Raw genomic sequence first — 16,337 nt, 5'->3', positions numbered from 1 at the left:
TCTGCTTGAGTCAAGGCACGCGTGTAAGCAAGTTGCATGTCTTCAAACGAAACGAGGCATGACTTATGCCCCTTTAAAGTTTGAGTTTTCAAACGCTTCGTATAGCGCCCCTCTTTAGCCAATTGGAGTAAGATTGCTTTCAGTGATATTTGGACTAACCCTCTACATATTTGCCAAATGCCATGAACGTGTCACTTTGCAAGTATGATTTAGAGGCAGAAGAATAATTTGCATGAAACTCCAATATACAGTGAATTAGAGACAGATCTGACCGTATTGGTTCAAAGTTCATGTAAAAAAAGTTTTGCGCACGTGAAAATCCCAGGAGGAGATAGATTTTGACTGTTTTTCATATAATTCAAAATGGTGGGAGAAGTGAAGGCCAGAGGTCAAAAATCAGAGTGTAAAAGTTGTTCGGCATGAGGAGACGCATAAGTGTATACAGGTTTCATGGCTGGACCTGAAACAGGGCATGAGCTATACCTGTTCAAAGTTGGCATTTTTCAAAGGCTTCCTACAGCGCCACCCTTTGGCCGATTGTTGCGAGCTTCGCGCTTTAGCCGTTTTGCATAGTCCTCTGCCATACTGCCGAGTTTCGTAAAAAGCGACTGCACGGTCTAGCCGCTAGAGAAAAAGTGGCGGAAGAATAATAGTGATGAAGTCCAATATCAATGAGTGGCCATTTCGTGGCCTTGGCCACTAATAATAATAATAATACAATTTATTTGTAGAACCTTTCGTGACATCAAATGCAGCTCAAAGTGTTTTACAGTAAGAGTTTTAAAAGTGATGTAGGGGCCATTTGTAGCATTCCTCTCATTCCATTTAAAGTCATTGCAGTCTCTTCACCCTCAGGCACTACCAGCTGACCTGACTTAAAGATAGATTAGATTCTTTAGTTAAAATAGGTGTTAAATAGCTTTGTTGTGACAGTAAACATTGCTATAGACCAGGGGTCTTCAACATTTTCAGGCCAAGGACCCCTTAGTTGAGAGAGATGAAGCAGGGACGCCCACAACCTGTTCATAGATTCCATATTTAGACCCTCCAGAAAAACGCGGGCAAAAATCCTTGATTATGCGGGCTAAAATCCTTGATTTTGCGGACAAAAATCCTTGATTATGCTGTGAATTATGCAGGGTTTTTGTGTGAATTTATGCGATGACAATGCGAAACTATGCGAAATATGCGGGAACTTGTGAAAGTTGCGATTAAATGCGAAATTATGCAAAATATGCGGGAACTTAAAAAACATATTTATAGCCTATATACAGTATATATACATATTATAATAAAAATTGACAACTATTAATTAAACCACTTTAATATACAGTACACTGGCTATTTGGAAATAGACAATCTACAAGCTCACAACATCACTAAGTAGTCATCAAAGTAGTCAAAACACGAATGCAAAACAGACTTTTGACTGCCTTTCATTATTTTCAAGGCAAAAAAGCAAACCTCTGTCAAATATCTGCAATTTAATTACCTTAATGGGCTAGATCAAGGCAAAAATAATTACCCTATGGCCTATGTGATTGCTAAGGATACAGCTCACTGCTAAAGCAAAACTCTGGTTTATTTATGTGGTTTTGCTCTCTCTAAAGGGATTTAAGGGATTAAAATGTTATGCATTCAATTGCTGTTCCTATCCATCCATGGAATACTGCGTGCTACTTTTTTTCGGAGAGGTGCTCGTTTGCTTTGAACGGCAACGACACAACATTTCAAACGGAGTACAATGGAGACCTCAAGTAGGATAAACTTTAATTTGTCGTTTCTTGAAGTTTGAGGACCGAGGAAGAGTGTGTTATTCTAGCGTCACGTTGGCGAGAGCCAACGCTCATACCGTATCTACTATTAAATTTTTCTTAGAGCCGCATCCCACTTCCAAGCCCATTCACGCCCCCTTTACATCGACTTCAACTCATAGCTAGCTCAGATGTCGGTAGAATGCACGGCACAGCCGTCTGCTGATTCGCCCCCCGTCGCCATGGTGACCGCCCTCCATTGGCTCATTCCCAGCAATGGGACCGGCGGATCCTATTTCAACCGAGGGGGGCGTAGCCACACACACACACACACACACACACACACACACATACACACACACACACACACACACACACACACACACACACACACACACAGCCCCTAGAGAGCGCAGCCCCTCCGAGAGACTATCAGTGCAGAAGCACCAGAGCCGTTTTTGGGCCCATGGGGGCCCTAAGCGTGATTCTGCTAGGGGGCCTTCCTGCGGGCGCGAGCGTAGCGAGCCCCCGCGAAAAAATAATAGGCCTAATATTTTTTATCATTTTTTAATCCATTTTATAATGGAAATATATATATATATATATATATATATATATATATAAATGAATAAATACAAAACGACAACAACAGGCAATGTATTTTTGCTGTTTGAAAAATAATAGGCCTAATATTTTTTATAATTTTTTAATCCATTTTATAATGGAAATATATATATATAAATAAAAAATATATATAAATGAATAAATAAAAAACAACAACAACAGGCAACGTATTTTTGCTATGTTTGATTTGTTCTTTTCTTATTTAAACACCTGGAACACCTGCAGCACCCCTAGGCCCCCTTGCCTACCCCTTGGTAGGCATTTCGCCTACCAAAATGTAATTCCTGGCTACGCCCCTGCACTGGCAGAGTCCTGCTCAGCAGCCACTGTGCCAAATTCACTTTCACTTTCAACGGTGTGGATGCTCGGAACGAGTCGGAAGCAAAGAAAGTCACCACAGTTTGATTTGATCATTCCTTAGTCAATTATGAAGGGATTTCAAAAATTAAAACGTCTCCATATTGCTTGGGAAGTCTACTTCGCAGAGAAACCGTGGCCTTTGCGGGATTTCGCATCGCGATTTCGGTTTGAAAACGATTAACCATGCAGCAGTACGTTCTTTTCTGCAGAGAGGAGGGGGGCGGTGGGGGCCTTTTTGGTCGGGGGGCTCTACGCAGACTGCGTAGTCTGCCTATAGGGGGCGCCGGCGCTGAGAAGCACGTGGAGAGAGAGAGAGAGAGAGAGAGAGAGAGAGAGAGAGAGAGAGAGAGAGAGAGAGAGAGAGAGAGAGAGAGAGAGAGAGAGAGAGAGAGAGAGAGAGAGAGAGAGAGAGAGAGAGAGAGAGAGAGAGAGAGAGAGAGAGAGAGAGAGAGAGAGGCACGTGCCCCTCACAGGCACAGTCAGTGCAGAAGCGCGCACACAGAGAGAGAAGCATTACTGTGCTTTTTGTGGGCAACATGGCTTGAAGCAGCTGTGCGTGTGTGCATGTGAGCACTAGGATGAGCCCGCCGAAGGCGGGCGAAATTCTAGTAGCCTACATTATGCCTGCATCTCTCTGTCTGTCTGCCTGCAGTTCTCACGGTGCAGCGTGCACACAATCGCACGGCACACACACACACACACACACACACACACACACACACACACACACACACACACACACACACACACACACACACACAGAGGAGCCACGGGTTTCACAGCACATCATTGTTTTGCTTCTGTTTTGTGTCTGAACGTGATTGAACGGTGAATCGATGACTTTATACTTTTATGCGAAAAAGTGTGGGGATTGTGAAATCAAGCGATGCCCGCATATTTCGCATATTTTCCACGGAAATATGCGAAATATGCGGTGAATATGCGGGGATTGTGAAATCATGCGAGTCCCCACATAATCAGCGGCATTTATTGATTATTGCGGGAAATTCTGCGATCGCATAATCGCGTTTTTCTGGAGGGTGTACATATAGCTTCATCGTTGACCGCACAAACATCAGAGTGTTTGTTCAGTAACAGTGTTAAATAGCTCTATATTGTGACAGTAATCATTGCTATAGAGTGTTTGTTCAGTAATAGTGTTAAATAACTCTATATTGTAATCAAAATATGCTTAGTACCAAAAGTAAAAAGTACTCAATATGCAGAATGTCCCGTTTCTCAAGTTTTCAAATCTATAAAATAATGAAAATAGTCAATCTACTTGTGAGCTTGTAGATCTGCTATTTTCAAATGGCCAACATACTGAAGTGGTTAACGCATGTTTTGTAACAATTATCAAAATCTACAAAGTAACTAAAGTTTTTAGTGAACTAAAAGTACAATATTTGCCTCTGAGATGTAGTGGAGTAGAAGTAAAAGTAACCTGAAAATACAGTACTTGAGTAAATGTACTTAGTTACATTACACCACTGGAAGTAGCAACCTGGCCTCGTAAAACCAGTTTTAGATACAGAAACACCCTTACACTTTTTTCTTTTAGTTCAGCACTAGTCCCTCCCTAACATAAACATTTTAGTCTAGTATAGTTTTTATTTATTGATGGAATTGTCAATATATTTGTCGTATACTGGGGATACTCCATGGGATAATGGTCCACTAAATTTGACAGCTAGAAGAGAAATATTACAATATTTAGTCTTGGTTTTAGTCATCATAAAACACGTCAAACCAGTTTTAGCGACAGAAACCATAGCAACGAACCCAGCGCTGGGAGGGGGAAGGATGTTCATCAGGAAACTGATGATAGATGACATAAGAGATAATGTAATACACAATACAAAGGACAAACCTACAATGAACCATTGAATGAAATGTACATGTTCCTGTCTTGCCATGGCAAAACAATTCAGTATGTTCAGAGTTGAAACATGGAAGGTTTGACACAGGAATGTTTGAACATTCTCACAGGCAGGCTGTGGGGCTTTGCTCTGTAGCCTAATTATGGGTGGCGGGTCCTGAGAAAACCAGTTGGACCAGATCTCAGTATGTTTGGCTGATGGCATCCAGTCCCCGCCCGGCTCATACCATATAAGCTGTGTGACCATCGACTGTCTACACACCAGCAGTGGATCACCAGGACCTGACCAGGACATCACCAGGACCTGACCAGGACATCACCAGGACCTGACCAGGACCTGACCAGGACGTCTGACTGGTAAGAGCTCCATAGCAGGAAAACTGACAATAATGCATCTTTGTTATTTGGTTTAAGATTGTTTCTCCTCCTTTTTTTCCCAGTTTTCCTGTTCTTGTTTTGCCTTAAAACACCATATAAATAATTCTGCAATCGCTCACTTCCAGCTCAACTTGCATGGAATAGATAATTCACATTATAGCTTTAAAATTCTAGAATACAATTTAAAACAAAATAACTGCTAATAATAAGTGTGGCAGCCAAGGTTCTGACCTGACAACAATGGAGCCTGCCTTGCACTTCCTGTTTACCTTCACTCCCTGTTTACTGTCTCCTTGCACGTCCTGTTTCCGGTTTCCATGCACATCCTGTGTCCTTGAATTCCAATACTCAAATGTCTGCTCACTCTCTCACACTGGTGGTGAAATGCGTGACCTGCCCAAATATGTGACAATCCTGTAGACGTCATCACATGACGTCATCACATGACGTTAGTGTCCGAACGTGAATCAGTGCAGTTTGTTTATTAGCCGAGTTCAACCTAACGTCATTTAGGCCACGTATTTAAAGACATCCATTTTTGCCCACAGTTATGCTATACTGGGGGCTGAGCGTTGCTGCCTCGACTACACGCCCTCGTTGTGGGCTTGTAGATCTTCTATGTTGTGGTGGTCTGGGCAGAGATGCCAGGGCTGAATTTATGTCCCGGTCCAGCACTGATATTTAGGCTGTGTAAGCATTTTTTCACTGAAAAGCGAGGTCGCGCACATGCGTTTGATTATTTGGATTGCAAAACGATAACGGTAACACAGCTAAACGGTACGATATTTGCTTTTGCAAATTTATATAGTAGCTCCGTTCCATTCTGCTCAAACAGAGCCAGTGTTACCAATGATACTGATGAAGGCTCTGTTCCATTCTGCTCAAACAGAGTCAGTGTTACCAATGATACTAATGAAGGCTCTGTTCCATTCTGCTCAAACAGAGTCAGGGTACTGATATTGTGCATGTTGGCCGCTGCTCTAAGAGTTTTTTTTTTTTTTGAAGATGAATTATTTTCTCAAAAACGTGACACTCATGTTTAATGTTTAGAATAGCGTCGTTCTCTCGGTTGTGTACAGGTTGGAAGGAGGTTATAATGCTCCTCGGCTGCACTCATTGGATGGAGAAACAGCTGTCACTCTGCGCACCGACTCACCGAGTACAAACAGCTCTCGTCGCGATGCATAGGCACAGTACCTCGCTTTTACGGACCGGGACCTATTTGATTGGATCCGCCACCTATTCGATTTGGAATCAAGGATCCGGGACCTTCCCTGCACAAATACAACAGATCTACAAGCTATCAACGCATATCAACAGAGATGCAATATGGCTTGTAGGTCTGTCATTTTTAGAACGCGCAGCAACTTGCGCACAGTTATGACGCGACCGTTGACCAGATCAGCTGTGCTGCGCTGAAGGCACGGCAAGCTTACATGTGTGGATCATGTGACGTTTACATTTAAAAAGCGGAGCGGAGTGTGGACAATAAAAGCATGGTTTTGTGCACGTTATGATAAAACATTTGCATATCACCCGCAGCACATTCAAGCCTCAAGCACTGACTGTTGCTGTTAGCCAGTTAGCGTAGCTTAGCTTTCACGTTACCCAAACAAACTGGGCGAGCTCTGGTCGTTAACGTTATGTGCTCAGCCTCTCCCCTGTTAATAAATAAAACTACACTTTGACGTGTACTCACCAAAACAGACTGTTTTAGGAAGCTGAAAGCCCACTATACTTAGTGGGAACACCCAGCTAGAGCCCCCCACCTCACGTCTAAAATACACTTTCTAGCCAGAATCCAGAAAAGAAAATATTTTGTTAAGGTCAAGGATAATATAGGCAGGCGTCTTCAACAGGGGGTTGCTCAGAGTCCTCAGAGTTACTAAAGGGGGTCTATCTACAGGGGTCCAGTCTATCCTTGTGTGATAGGACCCTTTTATTAACTTCACTACTGACTTAAACCCCTATCCCTTTATTCTGAGGGGTAGAGTAGAGTGTAAGGGAAAGAGCAGACCATACAGAGCATGGGGTAAAATTACTGACAGTTTAAATGTCTGGTAAATGCACTTATCACAGCTGTCAAATAAAGTTTGTATGGCTGATTGGAGACTTATTTTTCTAATACATTGGAATCTGTTCTAAAAGGAGCTGGCTAAACAGATGTCATAGGCTACATCTATTTTCTTTTGCGGGTTAAAAAAAGTAATATAACTTAATATATTATAGATATTACTCTTGATTCCGCAATAATGTTATCCTTGGTGTATTCGGAAAATGTGCACCGGGTGTGCGCGTGTGCATGTGCGTGCATGTGCGCGTGCACTTAAAACACAGGATCCCCCACCTTTTCATTGACAAATTAAGCACTGCATAGGCATGGTTGTATTATGGAACAGGAGAAGTTTACTTGTTGTCCCATAGATCATTACAGCTTAGCTGTACATCTCTCAAGATTAATTTAAAAACATATTGATTTTAGAGTGGCGTCGTTTGTCGTTGTCTGTGGCTACCTTACATGTGCAGTTTGTGTCTGACTCTGTTAGCAAGCAATCTAGTCTACAGTGTGTGGAGAAATAACTACATGCTGTTGCCAGGTCTGATAATGTAAGCCATGTTGGGCTAGGTTGGATGAAATACCATGCAGTGTTGCCATATCTGACTATTATAAGCCATGTTGGGCTTTTATTTCTGTAAAGTTGCTTGTAAATAATGCTGGTTGCTTGTGAGCTTGTAGATTGGCTATTTTCAAATGGAGGAAGTATTTTGGTTTAAAGTGCTCGTGTGGCCTATATTCACTTATTTTGGGCTTGTTTCCATAGACTTGGTTGTTTATTCCTCCTGACAAATCTGACAACAGAATTTACTTGAAAACTTACTGAAAAGCCAAATAGTAGCCTATTTATTTTTGTGTGTAAATAAAGCATTTTGAAACTGATGATTGATTGATTTTTCTTTATTTTAGTGTCATGCTTCCAAGGAAGCCCAGCCCATATGGACTTACAGGACACTTTTACATTTCATTTAACAAAAAACTATTCACCGACATAACAATTGACATAAACAATGATCAAACAAATAACCAACTTTAACACTCAAGCTACTATTTGAAGAGCTGAGACTGTCTTCTACTCCAGGCTAGGGAAACAAAATGTGCCGTCTTAAAGACTTCATAATTAAACAACCATTCTAACTTCTGTCCATCATCTTCCCAGAACAGCTCAGGTTTTCGTTTTTGCATTACATCAAACAAAGGGACCCTCAGATCATCATACAGAGTACAATAAAACATGAAATGAAATTCATTTTCAACATCTTTAAGGTCACATACATTACATATCCTATTCTCTTCTGGTACAGCTGAGAACCTCCCCACCTCAATAGCTAGAGGTAGGATACCAGCTCTCAGCTGAGCACACAATGACCGTTGGTTTCTGGTTAAAAAGGATTTGACATAGGGCTCAGTACCAAAACAATGCTTAATCTGGACATATGATCTAAGTTTTGGCTTAGACCATATGTCGTTTGACCATTTCTCTTTGTGATTACAAAATATTTTTTGTTTCAACAGGTTAATGTTACAACAAAGCATATTAAGAAAAACATACGCCAGATCAGCCTCTCTGAGAATAGAAAAAACTCCCTTCGTCCATGGCCCATTGTGTGCCTTATCCCAGTTGAAGACCTTTTTTGTTAACCTACTCTCTGACATATTAACGAGGCGATTCCACAACCGAATCACTTCTCCCTTTTGCCTGATCTCCATCGGTTCCCAACCCATATCTCCCTGGATCGCAAGAGAAGGGGCAAATGCATGTACCCCAAGGAAACACCTTATGGCTCTATTCTGGATAGAATTTACCTGTTTGACGTCCTTAAAACCCCAAACACCTGCTGCATAAACGAGTATAGGACAAACACATGCATCATAGAGCTGTGAGTATGTGGAATAACCAATATCTTTACAAAATTTAATTTTACTAATTATTGACCCAACAGCTCTACCTGCAGAGTCTGCCAATATTGCAATCCCAGAATCATAAGACATAAATTCATCCAGTGTAAAGCCCAAGTACTTATATGCTGATGATGGCAAATGTTGATGATAATAAAATAAAAATCAGAAGATGATGGCCAATGTTGTTATAAAATATATATCTATTTATATATATTTATTTTTCAATTGAGTTAGAATCACGCAAACACACCGACCAGAAAACACGAAAAAATATTCTGCCTGTGCGCACGGCCATACGCCACGCTGCAAGCGCACACCACGCTGCACGCGCACGCCACGCCGCTCCCTGCAACTCTCCCCCACTCCTTCAGCTTCTGCCTAGGGGAAACACTGACTCTGCTACACCAGTGGGTCTCAAAGTGTGGTCCAGGGACCCTCATAGCTCCTTAAAGGGTTAGGGTTTCCAAATAGGCCCCTACTGGTGTTTAACTCTCAGAATGTATGAATGGACCCTTAAATGTATGCCAGTGATTGAATGATAAAATGCATGAATGCAATTAATTTTCCTATCATTATTTCCCTCCAGATTGGAGTCTGTGGTGAGAGATGGCACAGAGTGGCAGAGAGACGTTTGGCCTTGACAGCCTGGAGGACTGGGACTACATGTGTTCAGGGGGCTTTGGACTGATCTACAAGGCCAAACACAAGGACCTGGGCATTAACGTAGTCATTAAGCTGCTTGATACTGATGATGGGTAAGATGACAATGAACAAAAATATCAATAAATATCTGCTCATCTCTACCAGGCCGGGTTGCCTACCCATGGCTGTGCAACCGTTCATATTTGTAGCGCCTCCTATGGGCAGAAGTTAAAGTGGTTTGAAGGGGAACTCTATAAAGGCCCCTCAACATGTGATTCCAATTTGGAGATGATTGGATTGGCGTTTTGTGTAAGAGGAATCAAAAAGATGTTCTGGTGGAGATAGTCATTATGAATTATGTTGATTTACATGAATCACTTATTTCACAATCTTCAGTTTTATGTAATTGGAAGTACTCTGCTTGTTTCTTTCCTCCTAACCTGCAGTTCCGGTAAGTTGTATGCTGCCCTGTGTCGAGAGGCTGCTTACATGGAAGCTGCCGAAAACCAGTATGTCCCCAGAGTCTATGGGATGTACCGTGGCCCTGTCCATGGCCTGGGCCCTAAAAAGAGACGTGGTATAGTGATGGAGCTGATGGAGGGAGGCTCCCTGCAGTCCTTTCAGCAGACCCTGTCTAAGACTCCACCCTGGCCCCTGGCTTTCCATCTGGCCCACCAGGTGGCGCTGGCCATGGACTTCCTCCAGAGTAAGAGAGACCTTGTGCACATGGACCTGAAACCTGCCAATATCCTACTGGATGCCAACTTCAATGCCAAGGTATGTATCCATGCAATTCACCTGAAAGTGTGAAAGTGATAACACATTGCTAGTACACTTTTGGCAGAACATTCACAGTTAAAACTAGAACTTCACTCTGTCAAGGTGCCAACTTGAGCCTTGTGCACTCGTGGCCATGTATGGCCTACTTGTGCATCAGCAGAGTGCGCAAGTACTGTGATGGGTCCTGTCTGTATCCGTGAACTCTAGTCTGTGACGACACTTGGTGTTGACATCACAGAGAACGCTGCTCCCTCATTGGCTAAAGGCCCTGCCGGATGCAAACGAGAAAGTGCACACATAGACATCAAAAGGGGCTTCAGCCCCTGCCCTTTGGCAGAGTGAGTGCCTTTAAGCAGGGCTCCCTCTCTGCCCCTGCCCCTCCAATGCCCTCTGCACGTGCCTGCACAGAGGAACATATGAACATGAAGAGAGGGATGTTTGAAGTAAAGTTTTCCAGTTGATAGTTCAACAGTCTGATGGTAGCCTGGTGGAAGCCCTTCATAAATGTCTAAAATGCTCTTTTGTCCTGTTTCTTTCAACAGATCGCAGACTTTGGCTTGTCTACGGTGTCCAACAGTGTGAAGTCAACCAAAGGTGTAAACCAAGGAGGCACCGTCGCCTACACCCCCCCTGAGGCTTTTGGAGATGAATACCACCGTGTTCGATCCTATGATGTCTACAGGTGACCTCTAGAAGGAGTGCTGTTGATACAGAGTCATCAATGACATGTTATTGTGTGAAAACCTTTTTTCTAATGCTTTCCTCTTTTCATTATAGCTACGGTATACTTCTCTGGACCATCCTTACTGGAGAGAGTCCCTATCCAGGTACATTATTCACAGGCACGCACACGCAGTCACGCACACAAACCCAATCTCAATCACAATCTCAATCTCAAACTCTGTTTCCTGTATTTAATGAAGGGGTGGACCAGTCCTTGTTGAGATCCATGATTAAAAAGGGAGACCGACCCGATCTTCGCAAGATAGATGTCCAGAAAGCAGCTGGATTAGGAGATCTGGTCGACCTCATGAAGAGATGCTGGCACCCTGAGCCCAATGAGAGACCTTCGTTTGGAGGTAAATCTATACCTTTGTAGTCAGATATACTCTTTTATTTCGTTGATATTACTTATTTCAAGTTGAGTATACAAAACATGGCCAAAAAATACTTCCATAAAGAGAGCTCTAGTTGAAAGAATATCAATGATCAATAATTAAACCTGACATCTGTCAGTCATAATCTCTATTATTGCTTTAGTGTTGTTCTTATATCTTATTAAAAAGAATGAAACCGTTGTTGCTTGTTGGACTTTGACAAAAGCTTAATTTTGAGCAAACAGAATATGGGAGAAATGTATTATAGTGGCAAATCTATATCTGAAATCTGTTTACAGCAAATTCCAAATTATACTTTAGATAGACATACAGTATCTGCCCAATATTGATACGTGTAATTTATGTAATGTAAAATATAGACCACATTGTAACTTAGTTTCATGTAAAACATGCTGGTGATGTATCATATTAGCTTTTGCTTTGAGCATTAAATGGTGGTTTTCATTTCAGAATGTGTTGAAGTGACACGTGGTGTTTTCTCAATACATGAGGAGGGAATTCATGCTGCTGTCTCTGACACCTCCATACAGCTGGTAGGTTCTTTACTTTGTCTAGCTGTGTATTCATCATTCCTAATATAAGTACATTACATTTTTTTAATTCAACTACAAAACCTTTCTGTAATGACTAGAAATACTACATGGCAGTTGTACAGCTCTGCTAACCAGTTGTTTACATCTCTCTGTTTCACTTTCATATCATTTAGTAAATCCTCTTGAGACCCAGCATTCTGGATTAGTTTTAGCTTAGTCGGTAAGTCTGGTAAACAACATTGAGTAAAAGTACAAAAGTGTCAAAATGTACCTAAAGTACAAAAGTGAAAGTAGTCAATATGCAGAATGTCCCATTTCTAAAGTTTTCAAATGTATGACAATGCATTGAAAATAAAATCTACAATCTCACAATGCATCAAGTTTTCTAATAATTATTGTAGTGTAATTTGCCTCTGAGATGAAGTGGATTAGCAGTAAAAGTACTGAAAATTGTAAAAAAAAAAAAAAAAAAAAAAAAAGGGTGTGTACTTTTTACTAGCAGTCTTTTGAACAGCATGTATGGTGTAACATTAGATGACATGGCCACACCATTATTGACGAGGCAACAATATGAAGTGTGTAGAACATTCTAGTCAATTATTTCATTAATGTTCAACATTAGGTTACTGTGAAAACCTATAATGTACTAAATTAATGGTGTGAATAAGTGTAAAGCAGGGTATTTAGCCTCCCTGTTGATTTGTATTGTTGTGCTTTGCTCTCCTTCTCTTTGCCTCCCTCTCTTACCTGGAAAACAACACATTAATGGAGTAGTTCACCCCCAAAATGTTTTTTTTTCACCATGGAGACTTCAATCATATTTTTTCTATTTCCTACAGTAAGACACAGACATGGATATAGTAAATTTACCCCCATTGATTCCGGATGGGGACACACGCTTTGGGAGGGGAAACTAGGCTCTGTGGTGTGAGTAATCAATAGCAAAAAGTTGGGGGTGAACTACTCCTTTAAGAGAGCTTGTTGCACAGGAACACATTTCACCCACTGATTTACACCGTAAACCTGTGATGTCTCTGTGTTGACAATATTTACACTGTAAACCTGTGATGTCTCTGTGTTGACAGTAATATTTACACTGTAAACCTGTGATTTCTCTGTGTTGACAGTAATATTTACACTGTAAACCTGTGATGTCTCTGTTATGTGTTGACAGTAATTCAACAATCAAGAGAGCTAATGTTTAAATTCTACTTAAACAGAAGCTGTCCAAATGCCCCTGGAAGAAGTGCAAGACAGACACAGGAGAGACTTTCTACCAGAACTCCCAGACCAAGGAGACCACATGGACCAAACCCAAAGAGCTGAAGGATCTGGAAGGTACAGAGACAATCATTACAATATAACCTTTCATTTAAAGACTGTAGTGTAACATCAGTAGGTTATACTAGAACAGTATAGAACTAACTTTGTTTAGGTTTATTACCAAAATCCACCTCCAGGACTCATCATTGAACTATTTAGTGGTTTGGTCCTGCTTAATCTCACAGGTTACAACACTGCTATACTCTCATTTACAAAGCCAATGGGCCCGATTAATCAATCTGGTCGTAAATATAGTGTTAATAAAGTGACTAAATCTGGCTTATATTTCTGTCTTAACTTCAAAACATTGCTGAATCTGGCCCTAACTTGGGAATTGTCCTACATGCAGGTAAGATCAAAATATGGGTGTAATTTGTCTGTAAAGTGCTTGATGATCAGGCCCATTGTCTGTAATCCCCATTTGTTCTAGATTCAGAGAGGGGAGGGGGAGTGTGTTTGTATACACACTTGACTTGCCTAGTTTCATACGAATGTCACAATTGCGAAGGCAGGATGTTTAGGACCCAAATGCAGACAGACAGGCAGAGGCAGAAAAGCTCAAGTGCAACAGAGTTTATTAGAAAACTCACTGAAATCAGGAACAATGCTGACATGCAACAACTATCTGACAAAGAACTGAACAGACAGGGGAGCATAAATACACAAGACTAACTAGACACAGGTGAAACCAAACATACAATCAACACAGGGATTGGCTGGGGCACAACAGGACACAGGAGGAGAACATAACTAATCAAGGTGGGGTGAGACAAGGCAGGGAAAACAACTACAGGGGCAGACAGGAAACACTGGGTACCAAACTACAAAATAAAAGGCACAACAGTAATAGAAAACAAGACTACAGACTAGATACTGAACAGAAGACGAGTCTCAAAGTCCAAGGTTCACGAGCTGTGGACTGTGACAAATAGTTCAAAAATGCATAGCGTGATATGAAGCACAATGTCAATACTTGTGCTTCAGTCTTGAAAAGAGAACATAGTGCAGCGCTAAAATGTGAAGAATGTTTCTGACTGATTGTATAATTATCTTATGTAAGCACCTGCATATTTTGTATGGAGGGGTTTTCCCATTTAATTGTAGTAGAAGAATGTACCACACAATCCAGTACTTAAAACCCTATTGTACTGTCAAATGTCTCATTTCCTTCTACAGCTTCTTTTCTTTGCCTCTCAAATGGTTTGTAATTTCAGACTATCTGAAGAACCTGCCCCCAGACTCAGTGGATTACAAAGACACACAAGGTAAAATGTGATGGTCAGCAATAAACCTGCTACTATTCTGACAGTGTCATTGGTGTTACTGTTGTTCTTAAACTAATCCTACTATTCCTTCACTTAAATAGTTTTTCATTTTCATCCATACAGCTGCCCTTGGTATTGTCAAAGAGGTGGCTAATCATGCCAACGATATCATAAAACAAGGGGTGAGGGCCAGACTAATGTTAATCAACTTGAATGAATGTATGTATGAATCAGTGGTGGAAAAAGTACAACATTTTTTACTTAAAGGAGGACTTCACCACTTTTCAAACTGTCTTCATATAATAGGTCCTCACTAATGTTCACGATAAAATAGCACAATTTCTTTCTACTGTCTGGGTCTCATAGGAGAGCTGTGGGCAGGTCAAATCCATCCACCAGTGACATCATCAATGGGGAATCCAAGCTAATAGAAACTGCAGGCTTTCTATTCCTGAAAAGTTGCAATGTTAAAGTGGAAGCCATTGTTCTCGTGATAATAAAAATCTAAATATTGTTTTCAAAAATATTGTTTAAAAATAAATCTGTCAAACGATGATGTCACTGGTGGATGGATTTGACCCACCCACAGCTCTCCTATGAGACCCAGACTGAGTAGAATTTCTTTTTGCTATTTTATCATGGACATTAGTGAGGACCTATTATATGAAGACAGGTTGAAAAGTGCTGAAATCCTCCTTTAAGTAAAAGTTTGCAATGTAGAAATACTGTTACAAGTAAAAGTCCCACAACAAAAGTGCTGGCATCAAAATGTACTTAAAGTATGAAGTATGTTGAAAATAGCCCAGGTATAAAATGGGGCTAAAGTGGTTTATGCATGTTTTATAATATTATAATGTATATCTGCAAAGTAACTAGTAAATAAAGTTTTCAAATGAATGTAGTGGAGTAAAAGTACAATATTTGGATCCGAGATGTAGTGGAGTTGAAGTAAAAGTATTGGAAATACTCAAGTAAAGTACAAATACCTCAAAATTGTACTTAAGTACAGTACTTAAGTAAAAGTACTTGGTTACTTTACACCACTGGTATGAATGAATGAATGAATGGTGAGTGAATGAATGAATGAAGTAATGACTTGTTAGTGAATGAGTGGTGAATGCAGACAGACCATCCTAACTTAGTTAGTTAGTTAGTTAGTTAATGAATGAATGGTGAATGCAGACAGACCATCCTAACATAGTTAGTTAGTTAGTTAATGAATGAATGGTGAATGCAGACAGACCATCCTAACTTAGTTAGTTAGTTAGTTAATGAATGAATGGTGAATGCAGACAGACCATCCTAACATAGTTAGTTAGTTAGTTAATGAATGAATGGTGAATGCAGACAGACCATCCTAACTTAGTTAGTTAGTTAGTTAATGAATGAATGGTGAATGCAGACAGACCATCCTAACTTAGTTAGTTAGTTAGTTAGTTAATGAATGAATGGTGAATGCAGACAGACCATCCTAACATAGTTAGTTAGTTAGTTAGTTAGTTAGTTAGTGAATGAATGGTGAATGCAGACAGACCATCCTAACATCATCATTGTTAGTGAATGAATGGTGAATGCATTCAGACCACCCTAACATCATCCTTCTCCATCTCTCAGGATAACTTCCAGAAGATGATCCAGGTCCAGTGTCGTCTGAACGGCCACCATGAGATCGTCCAGCCTGGGAGGGTGGGTACCAACAGAGCTGTCTTTTACCACCAAGAGA

At 40.8% G+C, this 16,337-nt stretch overlaps 1 protein-coding gene across 1 annotated transcript in view; it reads left to right on the top strand.

Annotated features, from left to right (window-relative positions):
• Positions 1–16,337, top strand: part of LOC308294530 (FYVE, RhoGEF and PH domain-containing protein 6-like) — a gene marked incomplete at both ends in the record, with an annotated part of 57,906 nt that overhangs the window by 29,933 nt on the left and 11,636 nt on the right. Inside the window, 3 exons of the mRNA XM_080737263.1 lie at positions 14,564–14,614; positions 14,738–14,796; positions 16,229–16,300. Of these exons, the coding sequence (XP_080593389.1) occupies positions 14,564–14,614; positions 14,738–14,796; positions 16,229–16,300 (182 nt within the window). The remainder of the gene's footprint in view (positions 1–14,563; positions 14,615–14,737; positions 14,797–16,228; positions 16,301–16,337) is intronic.

This window comes from Nannobrachium achirus (assembly GCF_963921795.1).
Source record: "Nannobrachium achirus genome assembly, chromosome: 11".
Taxonomy (NCBI): Eukaryota; Metazoa; Chordata; class Actinopteri; order Myctophiformes; family Myctophidae; genus Nannobrachium; species Nannobrachium achirus.
The sequence above is the reverse complement of the archived record's forward strand: the minus strand, read 5'-3'. Positions and strand labels throughout refer to the sequence as shown.